The sequence below is a fragment of the Microtus oregoni genome, unplaced genomic scaffold (assembly GCF_018167655.1).
Source record: "Microtus oregoni isolate MIOR12 unplaced genomic scaffold, Mior012 000010F_ref0000083, whole genome shotgun sequence".
Taxonomy (NCBI): Eukaryota; Metazoa; Chordata; class Mammalia; order Rodentia; family Cricetidae; genus Microtus; species Microtus oregoni.
The window spans coordinates 40013532-40041514 of NW_024543069.1; the positions used below are offsets into that span (position 1 = coordinate 40013532).

The following is a 27983-nucleotide window of genomic DNA, read 5'->3' on the forward strand; positions in this document are numbered from 1 at the left end:
AGGTTTTGAATAATGCATGGAGGAGTTGCTTATATTGATAAACACAGTTAATTTAAATTATGAGACCATGATTCATGCTAAACTTCAAAATTTTATTTTTAAGATTCTGAATGTATGTACATACTTTAATTTTATTATGATTCTGAGTATACACATACATTTCGTTCTTAACTGAAGGGGGGAAAGTACCTCTGGGGATGGTGCTGGCTAATCTTATGTCAACCCGACATATACTAAGGTCATTTGGGAAGAAAAAAAATCTTAATTGAGAAAATGCCTCTATAGGATTGGCCTGTAGGCAAGTTCGTAGTGCATTTTCTTGATTGATGTGGGAGGGCCCATCCCACTGTGGGCATTGCTATCTCTGGGCAGGTGGCCTTGGATGGTATAAGAAAGCAGGCTGAGTAAGCCATAGTGAGCAAGCCAGTAAGCAGCACATTTCATGGCCTCTGCTTCAGTTCCTGCCTCTAGGTTCCTGCCTTGAGTTAGTGCCCTGACTTCTTTTGATGATGGATCGTGACTTGAGAATTGTAAGGTAGAATAAACCCTTCTCACCCCAAGTTACTTTTGCTCACCCCAAGTTACTTTCGCTCATGGTATTTTATCAAGGCATTGGAGATCTAAGACAGGAGTTAATGGTGTGGCTCTATTGATAACATCTGGGTTTGTCTGTCTTCTTCAGCTGGGCATTCTGCTATGTGGGGGTACGAACAATGTGACACTGAGGTGGTCCTGACTTGGGGTGGGGAGTGCTTCTTCATGCTCTAATTGAACTGCAGAACTTACTCTTCAGGAAACAGTTGTTTTGTGGTGGAATAAGCCTTGGGGAGTTGTGTTCTCTCTTCATGAACTGCACTTGGGGACAACAGCATTGTGTCTCTTCAGCTGAAGATTTGGTATTTGATATGAAATTATTCCAAAGAGGTTTGCTTTAAAAAACTACCTGGTTAAGGAAAGGTTCCCCCCATAGCCTTTCCTGCCTCCTGAGGTAGAGTGGCTTCTTTGTGTGGGAGGGAAGATCAGAGAAGGACAGACAAATGTAAAATCTCTTGATCCTTTTTTGAAAATTGAATTCCAGGTATAATCATTGCAACCGTTTTGTCTGTTAGTAGAAGATTCTGTCCCTCCAGTCAGCTCCCAGATAACCACACAGAGAATTACTATTAATTTTAAATGCTTGGTTGATAGCTTAGGCTTCTTATTGACTAGCTCTTACATCTTAAATTAACCCATAGTTCTTGTCTGTGTACTACCACATGGCTCAATACCTTTCTTTAGCATGGCAAGATCATCTCTTGCTTCCTCTGTGTCTGGCTGGTAACCCTACCTTCCTCCAGCATTCTCTCAGTCTGGTTCTCCAGCCTAACCTCTCCCTGCCTAGCTATTGGCCAGTTAGCTCTTTATTAAACTAATGAGGGGAACACATCTTCACAATGTTCAAAAAAATTATTCTACATCATTTCCTAGTCTGCTTTCTAAACTAGGATTACATTTCAGCCAGTCAATATGATAGCAAATGAAACATAGCAGTTGATAAATTTTCTATTAATATTGATTTACCAGCTTATATCCAAATTTACATGTTGGTATGAGGTTTATAAATAAATAAATAGCCCAGGTCATCAGAGACAGGGGTGGGACAGAGGTCAGTTAAGACACTTGTAACCAGTGTTGAGAATGGCGATGGTGACATGGACCAGGAGCATGACTGGGGGAGGGTGTCATGACAGGGTTCTGGATGTGTTTGGAAGGAGATGATGCTAATGATTTGGTTAGATACAAGGAACAAGAGAGATACCAAGATTTTTGACGTAAGTTAGTAGAAGAATGAACTTGCCGTCAATTGAGATGGTAAGGCTGAGGAGAAGCTCAACCAACTGGTGATAGAAGGAAATTCCTCAACCCAATAAAAGGCATCTGGGTGACATGGCCTTACCTGTAGAAAACCTTAAGAACCAACAAGTATGCACTGCAAGGTTGCTGGAAATAAGCAAGGTACAAAATTCAGGATTATGCTGTTGCTTCATTTTCTTTCTTCTTTCTTTTTGAGGTAGGGTTTCATTTCAAATTCTGTATCTTCCTGCCTCAGCCCCCTGAGTTCTGGGATTACAGGCATGCTCCCCCCATGCCCAAAGTTTTATGCTATATATGAATGATTAGCTTTCTAGAAACAAAACTGTGAAAGCAATAACATTTGCTCCAGAAGACTGGATGGGATTAACCAGAAAGAGGATGTCTGGATTGAGGAGAAAAAAAAACCCCAAATATCTGATACCAAAGCTGCAGGCACTACTTTGGTAGGTAAGGAGATGAGGGGGTGCCAGCAGATGGGAGACCACGAGTGTGGCATCTGGGCAGCCAAGAGGTTATGTCCAGGGACAAGTATTTGGCGAAGGAGAATTTTGGTCAACAGGTAAAATACAAGTGGGAGAGTAGGGAAGAGAAGGGTGAGATGAAGCTGGATCCAGAACCTTCTTATTTTTGTAAAAATATAATGAAAAATTGAGCCATAGAAATGGATGTGCCAGCCCATATTTATGCTTCCTACTCACATAGGAATATTTCCTCCTCCCCTCCCCTCCCCTCCCCTCCCCTCCTCTCCCCTCCTCTCCCCTCCCCTCCCCTCCTTCCTCTCTTCTGTTTTCTTCAAACTCGGCGATAGAAACAGGCCCTAAAAGATGGAGCAACTTTCCCACCCTCATAAGTCTTTCAGAGCTGAGAGCTTGCTGCAGGGGTGATGCAGGGTGGGGCAGGCAGGAGGTGGGGGTTAACCCTGCACCGGCAGTGTTTGTTTGCCGTACTTTATTCCTGATGAGACTCCATATCAGTGTGTGTGTGTGTGTGTGTGCATGCATGCATGCAATGCTCTCACACATATGGTCAATGTAGCATGGTTAACTGGCTTGAATTGTGAGTCTAGAGAGCCAGTAGCTCCCCTGTTGGTTCCAGGTTCTGCTTAGAAGCATATTGGGTTTTTGACTGCTGCCTTCTAACTGCACTGTTTTCTCTTCCCTAGTGTATGAGTTATTTGCCTTCATCAGTCACATGGGAACATCTACAATGTGTGGCCATTATGTTTGCCATATCAAAAAGGAGGGACGGTGAGTCTTTTTTTTTTTTTTTCTTTTGGAAAGGAAGTAGATAGCTGTGGTATTGAGCCCCTCCTGGGTTCAGCCATTTCACAAGTATTTTCTATGTTATTTCTGGTTTTTACTTTTCTTTTCTTTTCTTTTCTTTCTTTCTTTCTTTTTTTTAAGACAGAGGTCTCGCTCTGTAGCCTTGGCTGACCTGGAATTCACTATGTAGAGCAGGTGGTCTCGAACTAATATCCACTTGCCTCAGCCTCCTGAGTGCTGGGATTACAGGCATACCTATGTGCCTGATAGGTTGTTTGCTTAACTGTTTTACAAATCCAACCCCTGGGGCTCAGGTTAGCTAGTCATCAAGTATGCTGGAACTGATATTCACTTTATTGTGCCAAGGTGATGTCCTCAGATAAAGGTGCAGTACAGCATAAGATAGGCTGTGTTTGGAACCTCCATAGAATAAATAGATTTTTACAAGAGAATATTTAAGTGTGTTTCTAACACTGCCTGTTTGCAATATTACACGAACATATTTATGTTAATGAGTTATTTGTTGTTTGCCTGATTAAGCCAGGTAAACTGTATTCTACCTTAGGTGCTTTGTTGCATGGCAACCTAGAAGTTAGCTTCTTGAGTCAAACTTGGAGGTTTGTGATGAGGTAGGAATGAGGTGATCTAACCTCAGACCTTCTCCTTGGGTGCCTTTCCTTCAGTTCCCTGCTGTAGCCTGCGATGGGCTTTCTTGCTTGTTCATATCACATGGACACTGGCACAACACATACACTCACCCACCCAGGTAGGGTGTTGACCTTTCACCCATGTCTCCTGTGACCTAGATGGTTAGTTCCCATACAGATTCAATTGATGTGGGAGTGATTTCTTGTTAATAAAGAAACTGCCTAGACCCATTTGATAGGCCAACCCTTAGGTAGGCGGAGTAAACAGAACAGAATGCTGGGAGAAAGAAGCTGAGTCAGGGAGTCGCCATGATTCTCCCACTCCAGTTTTCTTTCTACTTTTCCTCCTCCTCTTCCTCCCCCTCCTTCTTTTTTCCATGTCTTTTAATTTTAGCTTCTTTACTTGATCAGTAGAGTCAAGCAAAGAACACAGATCTGTGATTGGAAATAAGATAAAAACAAATTCAAGAGGCTGGTGAAAATGAAGCAGTTTGTAACATACCATTATGTAGAAGGGGACAGAGCATAGAGAAAAGGCAGTAATGGCGGTCGGACTGATTTGGCCCAAGACAGTGGTTTTGCAAGTTGCTCAACTGCCAACTTCTATTGGCCTGGATTTGCCCCAAACTCCCCATCCCATTGACTTGGGACACAGAGTCTCATCCCATGAACAGCTGAGACTGCCTTTCAAATCTTTGGCTCCTTCTATAGCAGAGGACCTGCACCATTTTTGGACAAGCAGCCGCAGACTAGGGGAGAGAGAGAGAGACCTTTGGTCTGTAGTGTAGATGAACCTAAATGCACCTCATGTTGAAAATGGACGATCTGTTTTTTTACATAGGAATTTACATACATGATGACCTCATTGAGTGGCTTAAGTAGAGAAATCATTACAAATTAGCACAGTACAAAACAATGTAAAAACTATGTATTTTGTAAGCTTAAGGATGGCCATTTTCTACATGTTGATGTCTTTCTTTGTTTTTACATTTTGTTGGTGTCTTTGGGGGAGGACACACATACATACACACACTCTTACATATATACATATTTATGCACTTGAACTTCTACCTTAAAGTATGTGCAGGGAATTGTATCCTTTTTGTTTTTGTTTTCTTAGAATTTGTGGGGTTTTTTTTACTTTAAAAAATTTTGAGATTATAATGTAATTATAAAATGTCTACCTTCCTTTTTCTGCTTCAAATCTTCCCACATATCCCTCCTTGCTCCCTTTCAAATTCTTGGCCCCTTTTTGATTAATTATTGTTGTGTACATATATGTATATGCATGTACATATACATACATTACTAATATAACCTGCGTGACCTTTCCAAATTAAATTGTGATTATTCATCCATATTATGTCTTCATACTATATTGTGATTATTTTCTTTCTTTATCAAATATTCTTGGAGGAAATGTTCACAGTTATTTAATACTTTACTGAGACATGTTTATTTCTGGATTTTAGGATGTTCTATACCAAGACTTAAATATACATCACTGTATATAATTCTTGGATTGCTTTTTGAGGCTCTTTATGGGTTTCTACAAAGAGAATTACAGAACTTTAACATTTGAAGAATTCCAGTACATTTTAGTAACTAGTTTTATATTGAATTCAGGAACCAGAAAGCAGGGCTGTGGCTCAGTTTGTGGACTGTTGTGGAGCAGGCACAAGGTCCCGGGCTCAGTCCCCAGCCCAGCACCACATAACCCAAGAGTGGTGCACAGTTTGAAGGCATCCTGGGCTACCTGTAAAGTTAGAGGCCAGCATGGAGAAAAAGTCCAAGTGGGGAACTAATTTTTAACAACTCTTCCTGAGTTATAGGTTTGTTAAAATGTTTGCTTGCCCTTTCCAAATATGCTTAAGAAACCCTGTCTGGAGGAGAGATCTGGGGGGTGGGGAGTTCTTCTGCAAAATCCCATTCCTCTTATGCAGTGGTTGGGCCATGGCCATGGTGGAGCATCCGAGTTGCCGAGGCCTCTGCTCCACAGTGTGCAATGCTGTCTGTCTGCACCGTGCACATTGCTGACACCATATGCTTCTGTCTTTGTTTTCAGGTGGGTGATCTACAACGACCACAAAGTTTGTGCCTCAGAACGGCCCCCCAAAGACCTGGGATATATGTACTTTTACCGTAGGATACCAAGCTAAACCTCACAAGAGCTGGCGACAAGAAGCCATACACCTTTTTAATTCGCCAAAAAAGAAAAAAAAAAAGGAAAAAAGAAAAGGAAAGGAAAAAAGTCGGGACAGCCAGACGCAGGGGACTTCATGGCTACTTATTGCGTCTTTCAAGAGCGTGGTCACTCTACTCGACACCCTCTGGAGAAGAACTGGGAAGAAGTTTCTGTTGATGGCAATACTCTGTTGTAGCGACTTTTGTCACTGTTCAGGGAGTGGGTGATGGAAGCAAAGACACTGGCCACCAGCACATCAGATACGGAGTGTCCTTCCCTCTTTTCTACTTTGGGGGTCAGTGGTGGGGCCTCACCTTCCGTGAAAAAAAAATGCCCCCAAACAGGAAATCAAAACCTGGGCTGGTTTTTATTTGTGGCATCATGTTTTCATTTCCCACAACCATTTCTGACCCAGCTATGTGTACTAGGACATCTGCAATGGAAGCTATTTTTAATTTAAATCATATCAGACTTAATAGTACACTGTGTGAGTGTGTGTGAGAATGTGTGTGTGACCTTTGTAGTTCACCAGAACTCCGATGGTTGTTGTTCAAAGGCTGAACAGTTGCTCTTAGGCGTATTTGGAAAAGGCAGGCAAACATTTTAACAAACCTTTAACTCAGGAACAGTTGTTAAAGATTAGTTCCCCACTTGGGTTTTAGGAGTACAAAGGGCTGTGTTGTGGCCTCTCAGTGCTGTCTGGCATCCATGTGTGTCTGTGCCTCTTGACATCTGTGTCAAGTGTCCACGTCTTGTTCTGTTGAGCTCTGCCAAAGGCAGACGGCTTCTCTTCCTCAGCAGTGTGCTCCCTCAAAGTTCTGAGTTCATCTGTAGTGAGCTAACTGGTCTCTTAAGCTTACTCCTGGGTCGTGTCAAATGCCCTTGGCTTGTCTGCTTTTCTGGTCTCTGAACTTTCTTATATTTTCCCTTCTCTCCTCCTCTGGGGCCAGTCTCTGCCCTTGCTGCCTATCTGCTGTGACCCACAGTGTGACCATGGGCACTTTAAAGATGTGAGCTGCAGAGACGCTCTTGTAACTTCTGGACAGCTGTCCTTTCCGCCTGGTCATTTCCGGGTCTTAGCTGCAGCCCGAGAGCAGAGCGGAGCTCTGGGTGTGCCCTGGAGAGGACTGAGCTTGCGGGTCATTTGCTTTCTGCTTTTCACCAAATCCTGGTCTCTGGAGTTTCTAGTTCAGACTAGTCGATCAAGGGACAAACGACTTTTCTCTGTCTGTTTCATATGGACTTGTTTGATTGAAAAGATCTTTCTAGAAACTGCAGAAAAGAAGTAGAACCGACGGGGCTGCGTACAGCAGAGGCACAGGGTTAGCGTGTGATGAGTTTGAACAGCCAGGGCTCTGGTAAGCCGGGGCCCTGTCTCAAGGAAGGTCATATGTACTGTAAGTCTGGGCTGTGAAGCTGGGGCCAGAGGCCTGGAATCCCGGGTGCTGCCTCAACTGGCTGTGGGCTTTGGCAAATCCTCCCTTTTATGTGTGCCTCATTCTCCTCATCTGCACGGTGGCGAGGCGACATACTCCTCTTTCTAGCAGGCTTTGATCAGGAACCTTCCCAGAGAGCAGAAGGCAGAACATGGTAGGCTCCGGGAGAGCTCACAGCCTGCCTTCTGGACTTAGCCGATGCGGTTTCCATCTGGGATCAAATGACGTGGCAGAAGGAGGGAGCACACAGGGCAGTGATTCTCCACAACACTGTCCTCCTGAGGCCCCTTCTACGTTTGATTCCAAGACCCTAAGTCTCTGTTATGTATGTCCCTTTCTGTCCCCCCATTCACCCCATGGGAATTTCCACACTAAGCAGCCTCCCTGTAGGGCCACACGTCATAGAATAATGGCCCTGAACAGCCTCATGAGTGGCTGGTTTGCGGTGTTACAAAGCAAGGCCTTTTGTCGGGGTAGGAAGCTCTCTGGAGGTTTGAATTCAAACGTGGTCACAGATAGCATGTATATTTTGAACAAAAAATAAAAATTTTATAAAAACTTTGCAACATCAATGGTATAAAATCCACATTAAAGATTTTAGGCTATAAACTACTTAATTTCATTAGGTAGATTAAGCAAATGAACTCCTTCTGATGCCGAGGCATACTTCGAAAAAGTGTATCCTGGCTGCCTCTCCCGCTGCCTCATAAACACAAGGGCTATTTTACGGCAAGGTTTTGTGTATGCGCTATTTCTTCATATTGGGAGCTGGGCGCACTGGCGTGAGCAGCGGCTTTTTGTTAGCAATGTGCTTGCATGTGTCTCCTGGTATGCCAACCTTCTCTGGATAGCAGTGGGATGTACCACTTACTTTACACATGTGTGTAGACAGGACATGCGTGTGGTTACATCTGGAACAGTGTGTGGGCTCTGTCTGCTGAGGCCCCTGCCAGGAGTCTTCCGGGTGAGATGTGGCAGGGTGATCGTGTGGCTCTCTCTCTGCGTGTAGGCGTCTGTGTGAAGGACAAAACTTTTTTTCTGTAAATATCTTTTGATATCCTTTTCTGTAGACTCCAAAGATGTCTTTGGAAAAATGGGTCAAAGTTTCTGTTTTGTCGCTTGGTCTAAATACCCAAATAACTAATCAGAAATCCAGTTTGGTACAGATGGAATTTTCTTTTTCTTCTAAATGAAAAGAAGCTGGGAAGAATCATATTTTAATGACATTTTATATCAACGTTGCTTCAGTATGTTGGAATTGCCTGGCCTGTTGTCCCAATCCTACAAGAGAATGTGCCTGCTCTCTCCCCTGCGTCCCTCGGGGCTCCCATTACCTGAGCTGCAGACTCATAAGTAGGCTTACGTCCTGGCGTTGCCTCTCAGTGTGATCTGCTGGAGCCATTCTACCTCTATGGGCCTTTGTCTGCGGACCAGAAGGTTAGACCAGACAATCTGGAAGTCCCTGGTAGTCCATGTCCTACAGCCATGGTTTACTTTTACTTTTCTGTGATTACAACCCGAATCAGACATGAGCTGTGGCAACCGGAAGCTCAGGTGTCTGAGTCTGCCGTTATTTGTTTGTTGGAGCCGTCATCGTGAGTTAACACCTCATTTCTGCTCCTGGTCTGTTTCCCTTGGTAATCCCATTTCCCCACAACTCCTCAGTCTGCGAGGCCCCTTGTGACTGTCCCGCTCCAAAGCAAAAGCAGCAGTTTGTTTATGGCACCCTCTTGAAAAAGTCTCAGAGTGAGTCTAATGTGAAAAATATTTTAAAATTTCAGTGCCCCCGACGGTCGCCCCGGTGCCCAGATCAGTGCTGACAAAGATATCTGTCCTGGATAGTCTGTCTTTGTCATCACAGACACCACAGCTGCTGAGTCTCACCCTGGGTCCTTAGATCCCGTGAAGAGCTGCCAGGAGACTTGGGCAGAACAGAGGGTGGGTTAGAGACGTGTGCTTCTGCCTGTTAGGTAAAAACTCCCAGGTGGCAGGACAAGGTCCATATTGTTAAGTTAGTGGGTAAGATTGCCTCCCTGATGCCACCAGGGTTTTCTCTTGTCCAAGATTGCTTTTCATTGGTGTAATAAAGACCATGACCAAAAGCACCGTGGGGAGGACAGGACTTACTGCACTGTAACTTCCAGCCACCATGAAGGGCAGCCAGGGCAGAAACTCAAGGCAACAACCTGAAGATAAGAACTGAGACAGAGACCATGGAGGGCTGTGGCTCACTGGCTTGTTCCCAGTGGCTGGCTCAGCCTGCTTTCTTACACAACCCAAGACAACCTACCTAGGGGAGGCGCCATCCACAGTGGGCTGGGCCCTTCCACAGCAAGCACTAATGAGGGAAAATATCCCATAGGCCTGCCTACAAGTTAATCTTATTGTGAGCATTTTCTCAGTTCAGGTTCCCTCTTCCCAGACGACCAGAGCTTGGGTCAAATTAACAAAATCAAAGAAAACTTAATCAGCACATCTACTCAATAAATCGTTCTTAGAGTTTGTGGAAGATTTTGTAGCCCTTCAGGGTGGTGGGATTTGGCCAGTCTATACTCAGATTGTCCTGCGTATATAAAATGCATACTAACATTTGAAGGATTGAATAAACAGTATGACTATCTCATCATATCGATTGCAAATGATGGGGGATACATGGGTTAAATGTAACAGTAATTTAATATTTAAATTAGTTCCACTCCATGGCCATCTGTTCCTAGTGTGGCTCATGAGACATTTGGTTCCGTGGCTAATGGCCTTTCCATTAGTGCTCCACACTGTGAGGTGGGCAGTGAAATTCCACGTGCAAGAGGAGAATTTTACAGAGGCTCCAAATGGAAGCAACATATTGGGAACACACAAGTCCCAAACAAGCCCCAGAAATAAAAGCTTTTTCTGCTTTTTTTAAAAAAATACATCTCCCCGGTTTAGCTACAAGAGTAGTGCATCCGCAATGGCCTTTCTTCACCCTTGCTTTGGAGCTGCCCTGTGGATTAGTGCCTGCTTTCCCAGCATCCTCAGGGTGTGGTGGATGTGAGCTACAGCAGGGGTTTGAACATACTGCCTTCTCCTCAGGCAACATTCTCTTGTATTCCCCTCCCTGGGTGTCCTGCGGTCTGTTCACAGCTGGGCAAGTGGGAAGGCTTGGGGGAGCTCAGTGCTCCTCAGCTTGGGCAGAGGCTGAGCCTGACCCGTGCCCGCCTGCCCAGCAGCATCGTTGCTGGTTGCCGGAAGACTTGGTATTTATTTATTTTGCACTAGTCACGGTTGGTGTGGAAATTACTTCAAGTGTTTGGGAGAGTACTCTCCTGTGATGGGAAGAGATGGATAATTTATTGCTTTGATAGTTTTAAATTAAAAGCTATTCTCACAAACTCAGGTCCCTTTATGACTCTTGTTTATTTTTCGTTTTAAAAAAAAAATGCCGAATAAACTGGTGACGTCAGGGGTGAATGGGGAACTCGAGACCATGCTTGATTGACAGGGGCTTATTGATGTGACCAGAGAGCCTTGGTCCCCATCCCCCACAGATGTCAGCACCTTGATGGAGGGTTGGGATGGTGGCGGTCCGGGAAGCTAAGGTCTGGACTTTCCCTGTTGGTTATCCAGTCACACAGAGACTCTGGTCCTGGCCCTCTAATGGCAGGAGCAGAGTGAATATGTTATATCAGGAGTCTGGCCTGACACTATGCTTTTATTGTGCCTAAGTTCCCTGCTACTACTATAGCACATTGTCACAAACGTGGTTTAAAACAACACATCCACTCATTTGTCCCATGAGGCTAAAACCCTGGGACAGGAAGAATTTGTTCCTGTGGTTTTGAGAACTATCTCATTTTTTTTTTTTTTTAATTTTAAAGTTGGCAGGGTCCTGAGAGCTTTGATATCAGGCATGCTCACATGTCTGTTGAGCGGATCACTTGCCCCCTCTTACAAGAACTCTGCGGATTGCATTACCTAATTTAGACCACTCCCACCTCAAAGTCCTTAACCTCAGTAAGCTCCTGTAAGCTCAACAGCTGGGTACTGGAAATGAGAGGATCGGGAGCCTGAGTACTCAGCAGTATAGACAGAGTCCAGCCTGGATTCCAAGAGACCCTGTGCCAACAAACAAAAACCTTTAATTTGATCACATCTACAGAATTCCTTTGGCTGTATCAGACAACACATAATGCACAGATATTGGAGTGTAGACATCAGTAAAGTCTTTGGGGTTGGGGACAGTGTTTTGCTTAGCACACAGGGTATGTTACGGTTTGAAAATACATCTCTCTGTGGCTCCAAAGCTTTGAAAGAGTGAGCCTCTGTGTTTTGGAAATCCTATCCATTGCCTGACTTCAGTGAAAGGCCATTGTTTTGGTGAGAGGGGCAAGGGTTGGCACATGGTTCAGAGAAAAATGCTTCCAAGCTAGCAGTTACTGCTTCATCCCCTCACGCCTCAGCAGAACCCGCCCTTCTCGTCATTCAGCTCCACGCTATTGAATGGTTAGCTCTGCTTTTCCAAGATAGCGACAGACTTCAGTCAGAGTGGGAAAATACAATAGGAAAAGGTGAAATTTGTCTTCACAGGTGGCCAGTCGCTTTAAAAGTAGGGTAGTAGGGAGGTAGTGTGTCCGGGGATGGGGTATTAAGGCTCCACATCAGACCCCTTTCGCTTGACTTGCTGAAATGTGACTCGATTTCTCCTCGTTCAATGATTCTTCAGATGAGCTATGAAGAGCATACGACAGCTTGGTGGACACAGGACACCACATTAGCCTGAATGATCCTTGGAACCTAAGGGGACTTGTGAGCCCTTGTTTTAGTACAAGGTAGTTTTAAAAATAAATGTTACACCACGATTAATGATGCTTTCTGAACACTCCTGGAGATTTTCATTTAGCCGGCTGGCTGGTTAATCTGTGCATTCTCTGCTTCATACAATAAACAAACATCTACCATGTTCTATGTGTCATTTTGCTTACAGCGTGTCTGTAGATAAAGTAGATGGGCTCCTTGTTGAATTAGTTTCCTAGTAACACCAGATGCTAAATGTACAAAATCAGTAATGTTCCATGATGTATAGAAAGATCTGAAATACTGTGGGAGCATGGGGCAGGGCACGGGGGCTGATAAACAGGGTACCCAGGGATGGGGTGGCATTGTGATAAGAGATCAAAGACCAAGACTTGCAGAAGCAGAAGCCCTTTAGGTGGGTGTTTGGGGGAACTGGCACAGAGACCCCCAGGGGGGCCTAGCTGCTCTGTCATATGAGTGGCAAAGGGTTAGCAAAGCTGGAGAGAAGGGAGTGAGCATGATGGGCCAGGAGGTCAAAGGGAGGCCAGCTGTCCTAGGGGCAGGCGGCAAGACTCCAGAGTCTAGAACATGAAAGGTCTTCAGTAGAGCAGTGACCCATGTGACTGAAGGTTAGGCCTGTCTCCTGTCTAGGCAGGTTGATATGAGAGCAAAGACAGAGGGGAGGCGCGAAGACAGGAACTGCAGACTTTAAATACAGGAAACGTCAGGGTGTTTGTTCCTAGGAGAGAAGTGGGTGGTAGCTGATACGTGGGATGTGCATGGCATAGGGCCAAGAGAAGGCATTAGTTTTCAAAGTGAGAAAGGAGGTGGGCTAATAGCAAACCAACTTTTGGGGTTCCTGATTCATGAAGGAGTCTGCAAGACATTCTGCAGAACACAGCAGAGAGTGATTGAACTACCTTTGAAATTTCCTGCTTCATGGAAATATCTCTGGATACTATGGGCCTGTAGGCCGAAGATGGATGCCCCAACGGTACAGAGGAACTTTGAGTGACTGTCCAGGCAGCGAGATGTCTCTGTGATTTCTAGAGTTTTGTAAGTTGCTTACTTCTCATTACTTAGGTCTTTGATGGAGTTGAAGAATAGATAGTTATAGTTTTCCTTAGTTATAAAGATTATTGTAATTTTTACTTGATAACTGTTTTGTTATATGTAATTTTTCTATGTTAAGTCAAAGCCTTCCTTTTTTTGTTTAAACAGAAAAAGGGGAAATGATGGAGGAAGGTCATTGGTTAATTATAATAAAGAAACTGCTTGGCCCTCATAGGTTAAAACATAGGTGGGAGGAGTAAACAGAACAGAATGCTGGGAGGAAGAGGAAGTGAGCTAAGGCTATGCTCCCCTCTCCTGGGCAGACACACGCCATGAAGCAAGCTGCCAGGTCAGACATGCTGAATCTTTCCCGGTAAGACTGATGCTACACAGATTATTAGAGATGGGTTGATCGGGATATGAGAATTAGCCTGTAAGGGCTAGAGTTAATGGGCCAAGCAGTGTTTCAGTGAATACAATTTGTGTGTTGTTATTTCTGGTATAAAGCTAGCCGTGCGGGAGCTGGGCGGGACAAAAAGCAGGCCCGCAGCTCCTACTACACAGAGGGAGACAGGTTGGCTGGAAAAGCCTTGGGAATTTGGAGAGAGAGAGCTGTAAAATGTTTATGTAGTCAAATTAACAAAATTACTGGGTTTCTTTCTATTTGAATGAAATTAGTCTAACTGGTACCAATTTTGACCATTTCAGGAGGACAGAGTCATCACTTTTAGTCTTTGCCATTGCACATTTTCTTTCGTAGCCATCCTTTTATGGGGTCAGACTCTATAAACGTGTATTATGCCAAGATGTTCTACTCTCTTTTTTGAGAGCTTGCTTGGCACTTCCAGCAGGGGAATGCAGGGACTTGGCCAATGTGATCTTTCTCTATTTGAGGGAGGTTGAGTGTGTAGCACTGGCAGGGAAATGCACAGTGCAGTGAGGGAGGAAGGGGACACCACTAGCCAGCCAGATCAACAGTCAGCCCTGTCAATCAATGCAGTGAGGGAGGAAGGGGACACCACTAGCCAGCCAGATCAACAGTCAGCCCTGTCAATCAATGCAGTGAGGGAGGAAGGGGACACCACTAGCCAGCCAGATCAAGGTTAGCCCTGCCAATCAATGCAGTGAGGGAGGAGGGGACACCACTAGCCAGCCAGATCAACAGTCAGCCCTGTCAATCAATGCAGTGAGGGAGGAGGGGACACCACTAGCCAGCCAGATCAACAGTCAGCCCTGTCAATCAATGCAGTGAGGGAGGAGGGTACACCACTAGCCAGCCAGATCAAGGTTAGCCCTGTCAATCAATGCAGTGAGGGAGGGGGGGACACCACTAGCCAGCCAGATCAAGGTTAGCCCTGTCAATCAATGCAGTGAGGGAGGAGGGGACACCACTAGCCAGCCAGATCAACAGTCAGCCCTGTCAATCAATAGGATGGCAGTTGTTGTAGTCACATTGCCTTTACTTCTTTTTTTGTTTGTTTTGTTTTTTTTTTTTTTTTGAGACAGGGTCTGGCTATGAAGGCTGGCCTTGAACCCGCAGTCCTCGTGCCCCAGCCTCCTGAGTGTTGAGATTATGGGTGTGCATCACATTATCTGAATGATTTTGATTTTCAATTTTAAATCAAAAGCAGATTTTAGTTATCACCTTGGCTGTTTCTCTGAAACTACCTCTTTTCTGGGCCGGGCTTGGCAGGTCTGAGGGTCAGCTTTGCCTTTTAGTTAACTTTGAATCCAGGGGACCTCCTCCCACGTGGCCACACTTTGCTCCTCTTTCATTTGCAATAACCAACTATGGAGGGGTAAAATTACCAGTGGGGAACGGGGGGCATGGAGCCCCTTGGGTAAATGGCAGAGTGGCAGTACCTCCTGGGATCTGGCCCAGGCAGGTCAGCAGGTTGGACCTGGAGAGCAGTCTACACCCATCTAAAGTCAGCAAATTCAGATTTGCAGCTTCCTGTGGGTCAGTGGTTTTAGTTCCGCAAAGGAGATCACTAGGTGTAGTCATCATCTCGCCAAACCAAGATGCATGGGTGTGAGTCCCAAGAGCTGCAGTATTCAGTAGAAAAATGCATGTTTAGCATGTGCAAGATGCATGGGTGTCAGTACCGAGAGCTGGAGTATTCAGTAGAGAAATGCATGCTTAGCATGTGCAAGATGCATAGGTGTGAGTACCGAGAGCTGGAGTATTCAGTAGAGAAATGCATGTTTAGCATGTGTAAGATGCATGGGTGTGAGTACCAAGAGCTGCAGTATTCAGTAGAGAAATGCATGTTTAGCATGTGCAAGGCACAGCGAAAACAAAAACAACTAAACCAAACCCAAACCCAAACCACTCTAAACAAAACACAACCAGTCGGCAAGCAGTATGTGTTTGTGGAATTAAAGATAATAATAATAATGATAATACAAACTTGTAAGTGCTTTCTGCATATTTTGGGGAGACCTGTAAAGAATAATGAGGGGCCAAGGTGATAATTCAGTCACGAAAGTGCTTTCCGCGCAAGCATGAGGGCCTAAGCTCAGCTTCCCAGTACCTGCATAGAAGCTGGGTGTGATGCTGTTTATATGTGATCCTCGTGTTGCGGAGGGAGGCAGTGACATGAGGAGCCCTGGAGCTCTTTGGCCTGAACTGGGGAGCTCTGGGGAAAATAAAAGGTGGAGGGGAGCTGTAGAGATGGTGTTGAGGTTAAAATGCTGCTCTTCTAAAAAATTGGGCCCTTCCCAGAACCGGTGCCAGGAAGCCTCAGAATGACCTGTTACACCCTCCCATTCCCCCCCCCCCCCCAGGTGTCAAACACACATAAACAGACTTTAAAAATGGGAAAATGAAGACACCCAAGGTCGACCTATGGCCTCCACATCCACAAGCATCCCTCTCCACATGTACATACATGAACATGTATACACATGAACAGAATCATAAAGAATGCCTCAGATCTATGGCTGGTGCTACATACATGTGGAGAGAAGCAGTCGTTTCTGGATAATAACCGATGTTAAAACGTGGAGGAGACTTTAAAGCTTCAGTTCCCCACATTAGTGTGCTAGCAGCGAAAAGGGGGGGAAACGTCCAGCTTGACTCTTTGGAAGACTGGAAGACGCCAAGGCCAAGTGCCACCCGAGATCAAGAGGGAGTGGCGAAGGGGAGGCATGAGCTCCAGTCTTGGCCCCATGTATGTGGCTACCTTCACTGTCAACCTAACCAGCTGAAACAGACTTTAAGGCTGGGGGAATGGGGTGGGGTGGGGAACTCTTCCCTTTGCCCAGCTCTGAGAAGCTCTCCCTGGATCCTCCACCCCGTTGGACATCTCTTAAAACTTCCTTGCTTCTGGCCCCTGCTGCCTTGGCCTTCTCTGTTCATGAGCTCACAGCAATCTCATTCGCACGTTGGTGATCCCAGGAACATTGACTCCCCCTCCAGTTTGCTGGTTCCTGGTTTGGATGGCAGCCCGCATGTCTCCTGTTTTCTGATCACCTGGAAATAGGGACCTAATGCCTCGCTGCCCCATTCTTCCACTTGGCACCCGTGCCGCTTTCTGGTTAGGGTCCAGGTGTGTCTTACCCTGCAGTGGAGCCTGCTGCGTTCAGCTTGCTTCCTGTCTCACTGGCCCTCTAAGGAAGACCCTGAAGTGCGCATATTTTAATGCTTTATTTTAAAAAGATCACAAATTTCAATTTTAGGTTAATATTTTAGTCTTAGAAAATTAGCAAAGGAAACCATTTTCAAGGTTTGTTGTTCATCTACAAATGCTTTCCAGATAATCCATGCAAAAGTCTACGTAGAGCTACTCAACGGAAGGACTTCTCCTAAAGCAGTAGTAGTTGGATTCTACTTGGCTTTAAGTGGTTCCGACCCTAAATCCCATCTTGAGAGAGTTCTGAAAAGACGATGAAGCCACAGACAAAGTTTATTTGGAAACATAGTTTAAAACCGCGCGAATGTAAATACGGGTTAACAATATGAAAAAGGAAGGCATGCCTTCAGTAAAGTATAAACATACTACCTCAAGCTTGGTATTTGCAAATTATAAGTCATCTGAGTGAATTAGCACATCAGTAGGATAAGTGATTATTTTTTTTATCGTAGTTTTATTTCAAAAGGCAATGCAGGGAAAGATTATGACAGAGGCTTACTACATGGCCGAGCAGGCCGCGAGTTACTCACTATGCCACAGAAATATTATAGTATGCCAATAATATTCAATCCCCCACTGCTGTCAGTTGACTATAGATCACTTAACTTGGGGTTGATATTAATTTAGAAATTCAGTGTAAACATTTAAAGTTAAGTTTTTCTCTGTTACCTATGCCAGCTTGAAAATGAACCCCCCAGATTTCAAGGTACTGAGCACAATCAGGAAAGCATCCTGGCACTTCTCTTAAAACACAATTGTTAGGTCAGGCTAGATACGCAGTATTCATAGGTATACAAAATAGATAGAAATGTTTCTAAATCGTTAATAAATGCTTCGTATAGGTTGTAAAAAGTTTACTGAATTGATCAGTTGTTCTGTTCAACTGATGTAAACAAATTTGGGTAATGAAGATGGAGGCGGGCTTGGGTCAGATGATGGACAGGGAAAAGAAAGACTGATACTTTAGGCTTGTGTCTTCACTGATGGTAACATGGCAGGTCATGAACCCACGGATCACATGGCACAATCCTTTCCGAAGCCTTGTGAGAGAGTCGTGTGTCTCGGTGGAGAGGGCAGATATCCACGTCAACCACTGTGTGCATGTCATTTCCCTCCCATCAATTCACAGGGAAAGAAGAAACAACCTCAGTGATGCCCACCGTACGGTTTAACCACCAAGGGCTCCCTTGTTTTGCACCTTTGATCATTTTCCGTGCAGGTTTTCTAGGACTGTCCCTCTGTCTTGCTAAGGTATGCTCATCTACCCTCTTCCTAGCTCAGGAGGTTCTTAGGCTGGGGCCCTAGTTTCCAGAGCATTTGTAGCAGCTGTGTGCAGCATGAGAAACTATTAAGCCTCACACTTGGATTTTCTGTTGCTTTCCTCTTAACTGTGTGTTGTCTCCACACCTTGGTCTTTCTCTGCGTGGGGGAGGAGTAGTTTAGACTCTGGGTTTGTGTGCAGAAAGGCACAGGGGATTATGAAAGGGTCAAAAAGTTGTTCTTCACATATGACCTAAAGAACGGTCTTTTTAAATTTTCCAGACAGTGTATCTTAACACAGCACAGGATGGTCTTGAACTCCGTATGGCCAAGAACGACCTTGAATTCCTGACCTTCCTGTCCCCACCTCTCACTTGCTGGGATTACAGATGTGTGCCACCACGAGCAGTGGGATACTTTGGAGGAGCATGGGAGACAAGCCCTATACCAGCGGGGCTACATCGCCACCACCAGCCCCACTAACCTGAGCTTCATCCTCTCCTTTCCTAGCCTTTTTTCATAAAACTGGCGTTTTAGTAAACAACAGAGAGAAGACATTGACCAAAAAGTCATCTCCTATTCCTGAATATGAGTGCTTTTGGTCAGGTTGATCAAATCTAGTTTCCGAAGGGAAAGGGACCTTGACCTTGCAAATAGAACAATAATTTACATGCTGCTCTGTGATGTACTAGCCCACTGGGAAACTAAGGCCCCATGCCCACTTTGCCCCAGGGCAATCTCCATGTGCTTGACATCACTCTAACCTTTTTGTATAATTTAGAATTCCTATTTTTTCCTGTTTTTTCCCTCTAAACTTGAAACACATTATTAAGAATTCAGAACTCAAGGCTTCTTGAGCAAAGACAATTGCACGGCCTGGTTACAGTTTTAGCTCTGTCAAGCTTCACATGGGTTTGAAAGGACACAGGTCTGTACCTGGGTCCCTCCGATGACTGGCCTGGGACGGGCAGTCACAGGGTTTGAACCAGTGCCAATGTGATGTCAGGCGTCTACAGGATGAGATGGGAAAAGCCAATACAAAATGCTGGGACATTAGGAAGTGCCTGCGTGTTGAGGAGAGTGGGAAGGCCTATGACACCAGTCATGCACGGGGGGAGTGGGCCGGTTTACATTCAGGATCTTGCATGCTTTGGTTAATAGTCATAGGCAGATTGTAAGCACTGATACATGCAGTAGTTTTTGTACCTGAGGTTATATGTTTTGCTTTTTTAAAAATTGCCTTTTTACAAACGTTATGCCAGAGTTTGTCTATGAACACTCTTTAAAAATATATGTATCTACTTCTTAGTTCAAAACAGCTTAATTCAGCCAGTCCTATAAATAGTGAGGTGAGAAGGGCATTGTGCAGGATCATTTGCAAGGGGAACCCGTTGGAAGCTATGTTACAAGGTTGAAGTCATGGATGTTGCCTGTGTCTCCATTTTCAAAACAAGAGGTCTCAGAAAGATGGCACATGAATTAAATCTTCCAAATACCTGGTTTCTAGACTGCTTCTAGAAGCTTGTCAGGACAGGAAAGAAATCAAAGTCATGACATTTAGGTGGGAGCGATTCAACCTTGTGGAAGCAGTTCAGAGACAATGAGGACTCACAGTGACCACCCTCTTTCCTTTGGTCCCCCCAGGAGTGCACAGATAAACTTTATGCTAAGAGGTTTGGGAACTATGAGATGAACTACAATTACAGTCAAGCCTTGCCCATACGGCAAGAATATTCCAGAACGATTTACCGATAAAAGAATTTAGATATTGTTCTAAAAGTCGGCATGATCTCTCAGTATAAATAAAAACGGCATTAAGTCTGGGAGTGAGTGTATTCTGGATGTGCCTGCCTGTTCTGGCAGACATCGACTGGCTGAGGAAGTGCACTTCATTGTTAGTCATTAAAGTTTCTGGCGGGTTGTGGGCAGGGGTGTCAGGACGAAACACAGAGAATGCAGACTCAGCGAGGCTGACTTGGCTAGGAGGTTCTTTGCTCCTCATCTGTACAGGGTCTCCTGGAGCCCACGATGACCGTAATCTCCTGATTGCCCTGGTTCCATTCCCCAAGTGCCGGGATTGCAGCTGTATACCACCATGGTCGGCTTATGTGGGTCCGGGGTGCACTGTGCTCACGGATCTACACCCCTGACCCCTTTATTATACCTCTTCTTTGCATGCAGATGTTCTACCAAAACCTGTAACATTTTGAAACTCAGCAATGGTTTCAAATGGTTTTCTCTGCATTTTCATCCAATTTACTGGCAAAAACAGGTCCCTGGAAGCTACTGAGAGGCCATTGTATGAAGGAGTCTCGTCCTTAGGGTCCTCACCATCCTGTGAATATGTTCTGTCCTTAGGGTCCTCCCCAGTGCCTCAAAAGAATGCCCTAGTCCTTTGAACAGAAAGAGAAAAGGCAATTTCTTGCCGTGAAAATCCTGCAACAGTTCTGCATTTTGAAAGCAGATGACGAAAAGATGCAGACACCACGAGGAAGACACGAAGGCCTCACTCCTTAATGTCTGCTATGGCTCTATTTATACAATGTCTTATCTTTTAGTTAGTGGTTTCTACTTAATATCATTATGATAGCATTGGACATCGCAACTCTTTCTCTCTTAGGCACTAATTTTTATCTTCCTGATAGGTGGTTGCCTGTGAAAATCTTAATTGTGATGGATAGAACTAGGGAAGTGGAGAAAGTCCCATCAGATGTCCTACAAAATGCTACATAATGATGAGGTGGAAAACTGTCAGCTGTCCCCTAAAATAACTCCCTGGACTTTGAAGCTACTTGGTATTCCAGTTAAATAAACTTGGGCCACAGTATGTGACACCACTTAGCAACAATCAAATGAAATAAAACTTCCCGCCATTGTACTAGGCGGGCTGAGCCTGAGCTCCTGTGGGAAGTGGCGAATGGTCTGAGGGTGTAGAGGGTCTTTTTCCTGGCACGATCAGGGGCTGCTGCTGAGGGCCTGGGAGAGCAGTGTGAACAGAAGGACCAGGAAGGTTGCTTTGAACCCTTCATTTACCGGCTTGGAAAGGTCTCTGAGGGACCCAAACCAGGTGGCCAGTAGGTGACATTTGGAGTGAGGAAGAAGGCAGGAATGGTCACTACACTATCAGCAATGTTCAAGCAGGCAATCCATGGTCTCATCTGGCCCAAAGAGGTCTTTGCCGTCTGTTTTTAACATTCTAGAGCAGAGGCTCTCAACCTTCCTAGTGCTGTGACCCTTTAATATAGTTCCTCATGTTGTGGTGACTCCCCCCACCATAAAATTATTTTTGTTGTTACTTTGTAACTGTAAATTTGCTACTTTTATGAATTATAATGTGAATATTTTTGGAGATAGAAGTTTGCCACAGGGGCCACGACCTAGGAGTTGAGAACCACTGGTCCAGAAAAATCGGCTCTTCAGAATACATCTGAGGTTTGCTTTGCTGCACAGACTAATAGAAAGCATGGGCCAGAGACGGAGAGATGGCTCAGCTATTAAAGGCTAGCAGGAGTTGTTGCCGTGCCCTGGAGTGGATGTCTTAATGCCTGTGTCCTCCTGTGGAACTGGGGCCACGGCTCCATCTTAGGGAACACTGACAATGAAGAGCAAAGCCTGACACCTACAGTGCTCTCATCAGCTTGCCCTTAGAAGACAGAAAGCTCGTGTGACAGATAAACCTCGAGGACTTGTAGTCACCTGTGAACGTCATGTCTTTCACAATCCAGGGACTCCCTGGTGATGGAGTGGTTTCAGTCAGCCTCTGGGCACATTTTCAATCAGGAGTAGGTAATTTCACAGTCACTTAATCTGCTCTGACCCAAAATGTGGTTTCTGGTACCTACAAGTGTTAGTGGAGAGAGTTATTAGTAAGCAAAGGGCATGAAAAAGTTGGGACCAGGCTGCTTTCAGGAGGATTCTGGAGGTGGGGAGGCACAAGGCAACAGAGACTAGGGTGGCTTACTAGAATTAGAGCTGAGCATAATGGTGTTTTGGTTAGTGTTTTGCCAACATTTTTCTAATTCTTTTCAAATAACCACCAAGCCTGAACATCTGCAGTAATCTGAAGACGTATTTGGAAGGTTAACAGCTAAGCAAGACATCCTTGCCAATGGCGAAGGCCTGGTTCTCGCCTAGTGTTTAAATTAGAGCCCAAGGGGCACCTCCTTCAGAGGAGAACTCTGCTACTCAGCATAGCTCGGCCACAAACGTGACCTTCTGACCCTCACAGCTTGAGGAGGTGGACAGTGTGGGCTATCATGGAACTGAGGAAACATGTCAACTTTAGGAAAAATGTATTTATCACGCTTAAGAAATACCATTTGAAACAGGGAGAGTTTAAACGGAGTGCCATTGTGCCGGGCAGTTAGAAAGCCGGAAAAAGGGTATGAAAACAAGTTAACACACACTCACTAGAAATTGCAGAAAGTCGATCTTCCTTCTGCAGGGAGAATGCAGAGGCAGAATTTTGCTTCCCACTGAGATCCAGAGTCCCAGAAAGCAAGCAAAGAAAACTGGGTTTAACATATTTACATCCTATGCCAAGGCGCCTTCAAAACCCTGCGCTAAGAAAAAACTCCTCTCAGAATTTTTTATTTGGTCCATTGAGCTAACAAATCTGTCTCAAATCCTCCAGCCCCCGCCCCCCTCTCCCCAAGTTAGAAGCTGGAGCAACAAACCGGAAGCTCAGCAAGGCATAAATAAGATATTAAAGTGCTTATGTACAATCCTAGACAGGATTTCATTGGGAACAGCAAAATGTCTAGTGCAAAAACTGCTTTCGCCAGCAGAGTTCTCTCTCTCTCTCTGGAAACAAAGGCTTATAGTAAAAGTTAAAACGGGAGGAGGGGGAAGCGACGCCTGCCTTTAGTCAGGTTGTATGTGTGCATGCGCCAATGGCCCGGACTATATGTTCAGTCTCACGAAAGGCGAAGACAGCCTGAGTTCACTGACTGCAGACAAACTGTCTCGCCAGGTCCCATGAACAGGCTCCTCAGGTGTGTCCCCACGTGACTGGGGACAGGATAACTCAAAGTCCACTGGTAACTTGGAAGAGTGTACACAGTTACCTTATCTTTCTTTGTCATGAGAAGCTTGGGTCTTCTCTTGAACCCGACCTTGACTTTGTGCTTTTGGGTCTGAACAGAGGCCAGGTATTGTCTGTAGTAATCAGTTAGTTCTCTTGGGCAAAATGACCATGGCCTTTTGACTCTCTGCTTTATCCTTTAAAAAAAAATTTTTTTTGAAATTCATAATAAAATAGTTTTGTCTCTTTTTAGTATAATACCAGATGAGGGATTATTCTGTATTTCTTTCTTTTCCTTTAAGGATCCAAGTTGAAAGCTCTCAGGAGGACATCCAAGTCACCAAGGTTGGCTGCCTGGAAGAGTTCTGGCTGGTCCATCAGCGACAGTGCAATTCTAAGGGCAGCCCAGATGTTCCCTGAGATGGCAGGGTGAGGGACTTGCTGCTGGTTTCTGCTCTTTCTTTGCAAACTGAGGGCTGTGAGAAAATTGCTGACCGCTTCTCTAAAAAGGGAGAAAGGCACAGCTTAAGATCCAGTGAACGCCAGAGTCAGCACACTAAAATAAACAGAGTTGCTTCCCTGCCACGCCCTAGGTCTCTTCTCCAGGGTGACGGGGCTCCCAGGGATGGCTTTCAGGTTCTCTAGTTACTCTCTTGTGAACAATTATTGTTAAATAGAGTGGGCCAGACAGGGAGGAGGAAAGTCTGTTTTACTTTGGGAGCAGAAAAGAGGGAGGCTCCTTTGATGCCTTTCCTCTGTTCAGGGAATGACCTGGAGACGTTATCTGTGTGCAGATGTGATCTTTGTCTTTAAGGGAAGAAATGGCCCTCCTTAAAAGCAAGGTGGTCTAGGCTTGCCTGGTAGTGACTGAAATAAGGAGCTAAGCTTCTTAGTTAGACTGGCCGGCCTTCACTCCCAGGTGTTTAGCCTTAGGCAAATTTCTTTGCAGAGCTTCTGTCTCTAAGTGAATAATAGGGATAGCAGGAGGCATTTTAGGATTTGGCTGTAAAGTACCCTGGAGTCAATTCATGTAAAAGTTCTTAGGGTTGAGATCAATAGTTCTCCCACGTGGTCTGGAGAGCCTGGGGCTTGTGCGGGCAAATGATTTTCATTAGGAAACTGAGAGGCTGGTGACCTTTTTCACTTTCCCCTCCTCAGCTGCTCACCTGCCTACCTACTGCCTGGGGACTTACGTGAGGCAGCCCAACAGACAGAATACAAAGGCAGAAAGAAACTGGCTCTAGGGAGCAAGATAGTACAGGAATTCTCCAAGGCGCTGGGCTACTCTTCTTTCCTGGTACAGTTTGGTTTTGGAAAGTGGTTATTTTCTTGTAAAGCATGTCATTCCTATTGCTATGCAATGTTCTATTACTTTCCAGTGAAGCTCTTAAAGTGCTTTAATTTCTGACACCACAAGTATTGATAGACAAAGCTCACATTAGCTCAAGGCTTTGGTATTTTCAGCATTTGTAGGAAGTACAAAGGCATCCTGAGAACGGGCGTGGGGGTGGGGACAGCTGAGCTCCTGGCTCTTCAGTGGCTTTGCAGCTTTTTGGGCTCATAACTGTACCAGGACATTTCAAACAATAAGCCACCATTTAATTTCTTCCTCCCGGACTTTATTGTGTTTTAAACAATAGATCCACCGTATTTTTTTTTCCCTAACTAATTCTATCTGATGGTGTAGAAGAACTGTATTCTTGGCTTGGCTTTGCCCAACACGGCTCTGAGCCTCCCAAAGTCCCTCTGGCTTTCTCCCTCTCCAAGATTCTTTTTTCCTTAAATGGAAAAATTAAATGTTGGACTATTAATAGTTCATACAGACTTACATGGGTGTTAGCCCCCGAGTAACTTGTCTGAACCCAGGCATACTTCACCTGTAGGCACCCAGGTTGATGCAGCTGATCCCCAGGTTGTATCTGGACCGGATGAAGCCCGGCTGGATCTCCAGGGCTCTCGTGTAGGCCTCCACAGCTTCCTCACTGCGGTCCCCATTAGCCAGGGTTGCCCCAAGACGGTTCCACAAGGAGTAATCCTTATGACAAAGACAGGAGTTACTTAATACCCAGGAGCACCGTGGAGTGCTCCTACCTCTTCGCTTTACAGCTGAAGCGAGATGGCTGAGGGCTTAGTCAGGGCTCATGAACAGGGTCTGTAAAGAGGTGAATTATTAAAATTTCCCCCTGGTTCACTGGGTGGAAAGGACTGTCATTCCTTGAAGAGCTGCGGTCACTGGATGTCTTGTATTTCACACTTTCATTTCAGGCATTTTGGCATGGACAGCGGCAGTGGTCTGTCATCTGTCTTTGAACTCACCAGAGGCAGAGATAAAATGAAGGAATGTGCCAAGGATCACCCCTGAAAGTTTGTTTGCTACAACCACACCCCCCCCCCCCTCATTCCCAGGGTGTTTTGTTGTGCTGGGATTCCTTACCTCTGGCCGAACAGTTAAGGCAGCATTAAATGCATCAATTGCTCTGTTGAACTCCCCGCTCAGGTGGAAGAGAACCCCAAGACCTGTCTGCAGGTCCGGGTCTATCATGTCACCATTTTGGTGGGCAGCTTCCAGGTAGAGTTCCTTCACTCCTTCCAGAACAGAGCTAGGAAGGAAGAATCAGATTCAGTGTCCAGGACGTTGGATCACATGGAGCCAGAGCTACATACAGGTGGTTGTGTGGTGTTTGGTATGGCTGCTGGGAACTGAACTTGGGTCCTTTGAAAGAGAACCATGCATGGTCTCTTCACTGCTAAGCCACTCCTCTTGCCCCATATTGAAAAGTTTTCCTTAAAAATAGTTTAGGGTCTAGAGCAACAGCTCAGTATCTACGAGCACTTATTACTTTTGTGGAAGACCTGGGTTTGATTCCCAGCCCCTACATGTGGCTAACTATGGCCTGTAACTCCAGTTCCAGGGATCAACACCCTCTTTTGGTCTCTGCAGGTACAAGGCATGCATAGGGTACACATAATCTACATTCAGGCAAAATGCCCATATGCATAAAATTAAAAATTAATTGATATATATATTTTAGCTTCATGAGAGGACGACTAATACTGGATTATAAACACAATACAGCCAATCATCAGTCATCACAAATATATAACAAGGCACATGTGCAAGCCATGTTACATAAGGTTCTCATGGGAGAACTCTGTTGACCCAGTGTTCCGTCCTTGAAGCTGAACTGACCAATGAGATTCAACTCAGATTTCCTCCGACAAGGGACTTAAGTGTATTTAACCCTAGTTCTCAGGGTATTGGCATTAATTCCAAAACACCTGAATTTGAAATATGGGTAAATGTCTATAAATAGCCACAAAGCAGGTCATTGTGTCTAAAGGACAGCTTCAGAGTTTAGATATGTGTACCCCAAAAATCCAGTCTGTGGTGCTGTGGGGAGGTGGTAGAACCTTTGGAAAGTGGAGGCCTGATGGAAGAAAGTCAGGTCATGGAAGCAGGGCAGGAAGGAGATATGGGGAATCTTGCTATCCCCCCCTTTTCCTAGCCACCATGAGGTGAACTACCTCCTTGACCACATGCCTTTACTTTGATGTATGTCCCATCATAGTTCTTAAAACATTAGGCTAATTGACCATCGTCCAACCCTTTAAAGATGCCAGCTCAAAGGAACCTTTTCTCTTTATAAATTGCTGACCCCAGGTATTTTGTCATAGTAATAGGATTCGACATAGAATGAGGACAACCTGTCAACTGGGGACTTAGACATCCGCCGAGTGAGGCCTGGAGAGCTCTTCTTGTTCTTTACAAGGTATTTGTACTTTGGGTTCTGCCTAATCCAGTTCTTCAGAGACTCGCAGGCATCCTGCTGATGACCAGTGTTAGTGTAACTCACAGCCAAAGCCATCAGAGCTTTCAAGTTGTTGGGCTGCAACTCCAGGCACCTCGAGAGAAGACAAAACAGATCAATTATGCATCCTTGAAGCCCTTATTAATTAAAAATTGCAGAAGTTAAATTATGTCAAGTCACTGGAAATACTTTATTTCTCCAAATGAGAACCCAGATCAAAAATTGTGGTTTTTAAAGAAGCTAAAGCATCCTCATGACAGCTGGATTTGAAACTTTGTGTTTTAAAAATGCATATTTTATCTTATGTGAGTGTTTTGCCTGCATGCTTATCTATGTACCACGTTTGAGCCTGGTACTGAGGGAGGTCAGGAGAGGGGCTGGATCTTCTGGAAATGGAGTTACAAATGGTTGTGAATTGTAGCAACTGCACTACGGGATGGTACATGAGCTGGGAACGCACGCAGACAGAGACACAAGGACACGTGTCTCTTGATACAAGACTGCAAGAATGCCCACTTTATTGTCATCAGGGGCAGCTTATATAGGGCTCTGGTCATGCCCCAGCTCTCAGTCTCTTTCAGCTGCAGACCCATCAGAACCCATTCCCCTGCCATCAGGGTCTTGTGCTCAGAGCAGCTGCAGGGTCTGGGGGGTCTGCAGTCCCCAACAGTGAACTACCATGAACCAGCTGAACCAGGGTCCTCTGCAGGAGTAGCCAGTGCTGTTAAACACTGAGCCCACTTTTCCAGATCTGGTTTTGATAACTTTAATAAACTTTGCTAAAGTGTGGCTGCTATATGATAAAGATAGAATATTATTTAACTGTGGCTCAATTATCTTAACTCCCCTAAGTTGGACTTGGACAAAATGCTGATGCACAGAGATTAAAAAAAAAAGGCTGTACAATGTTTTGCAAAATAGAGGGGATTCTGTTTCTAGACTACTAATGCAGGCTTGTACATGTCTCAAGCTATTGTTGCCCCCTGAGTTCCCTTCTACTGGCCTCCGGCACGACTTTCCAAATTTAAAAGCGCAAAAGAGGGACT

General features: G+C 45.0%; 2 protein-coding genes across 13 annotated transcripts in view; one reads left to right on the plus strand and one right to left on the minus strand.

The window, feature by feature from the left end:
• The window catches only part of Usp13 (ubiquitin specific peptidase 13), a 110342-nt gene extending 104040 nt beyond the window's left edge, over nucleotides 1–6302 (plus strand). For all 3 annotated transcript variants that reach the window (XM_041659014.1, XM_041659015.1, XM_041659016.1), the window contains 2 exons: nucleotides 3017–3101; nucleotides 5829–6302. In XM_041659014.1, coding sequence (XP_041514948.1) covers nucleotides 3017–3101; nucleotides 5829–5922 — 179 coding nt within the window. In that variant the 3' untranslated portion in view covers nucleotides 5923–6302. The remainder of the gene's footprint in view (nucleotides 1–3016; nucleotides 3102–5828) is intronic.
• Nucleotides 6303–17103: 10801 nt separating this feature from the next.
• Nucleotides 17104–27983, minus strand: part of Pex5l (peroxisomal biogenesis factor 5 like) — a 202199-nt gene continuing 191319 nt past the window's right edge. For all 10 annotated transcript variants that reach the window (XM_041659557.1, XM_041659554.1, XM_041659560.1 and 7 more), the window contains 4 exons: nucleotides 26834–27031; nucleotides 25563–25728; nucleotides 25006–25163; nucleotides 17104–23630 (listed from right to left, as the gene is read on the minus strand). In XM_041659557.1, coding sequence (XP_041515491.1) covers nucleotides 23426–23630; nucleotides 25006–25163; nucleotides 25563–25728; nucleotides 26834–27031 — 727 coding nt within the window. In that variant the 3' untranslated portion in view covers nucleotides 17104–23425. The remainder of the gene's footprint in view (nucleotides 23631–25005; nucleotides 25164–25562; nucleotides 25729–26833; nucleotides 27032–27983) is intronic.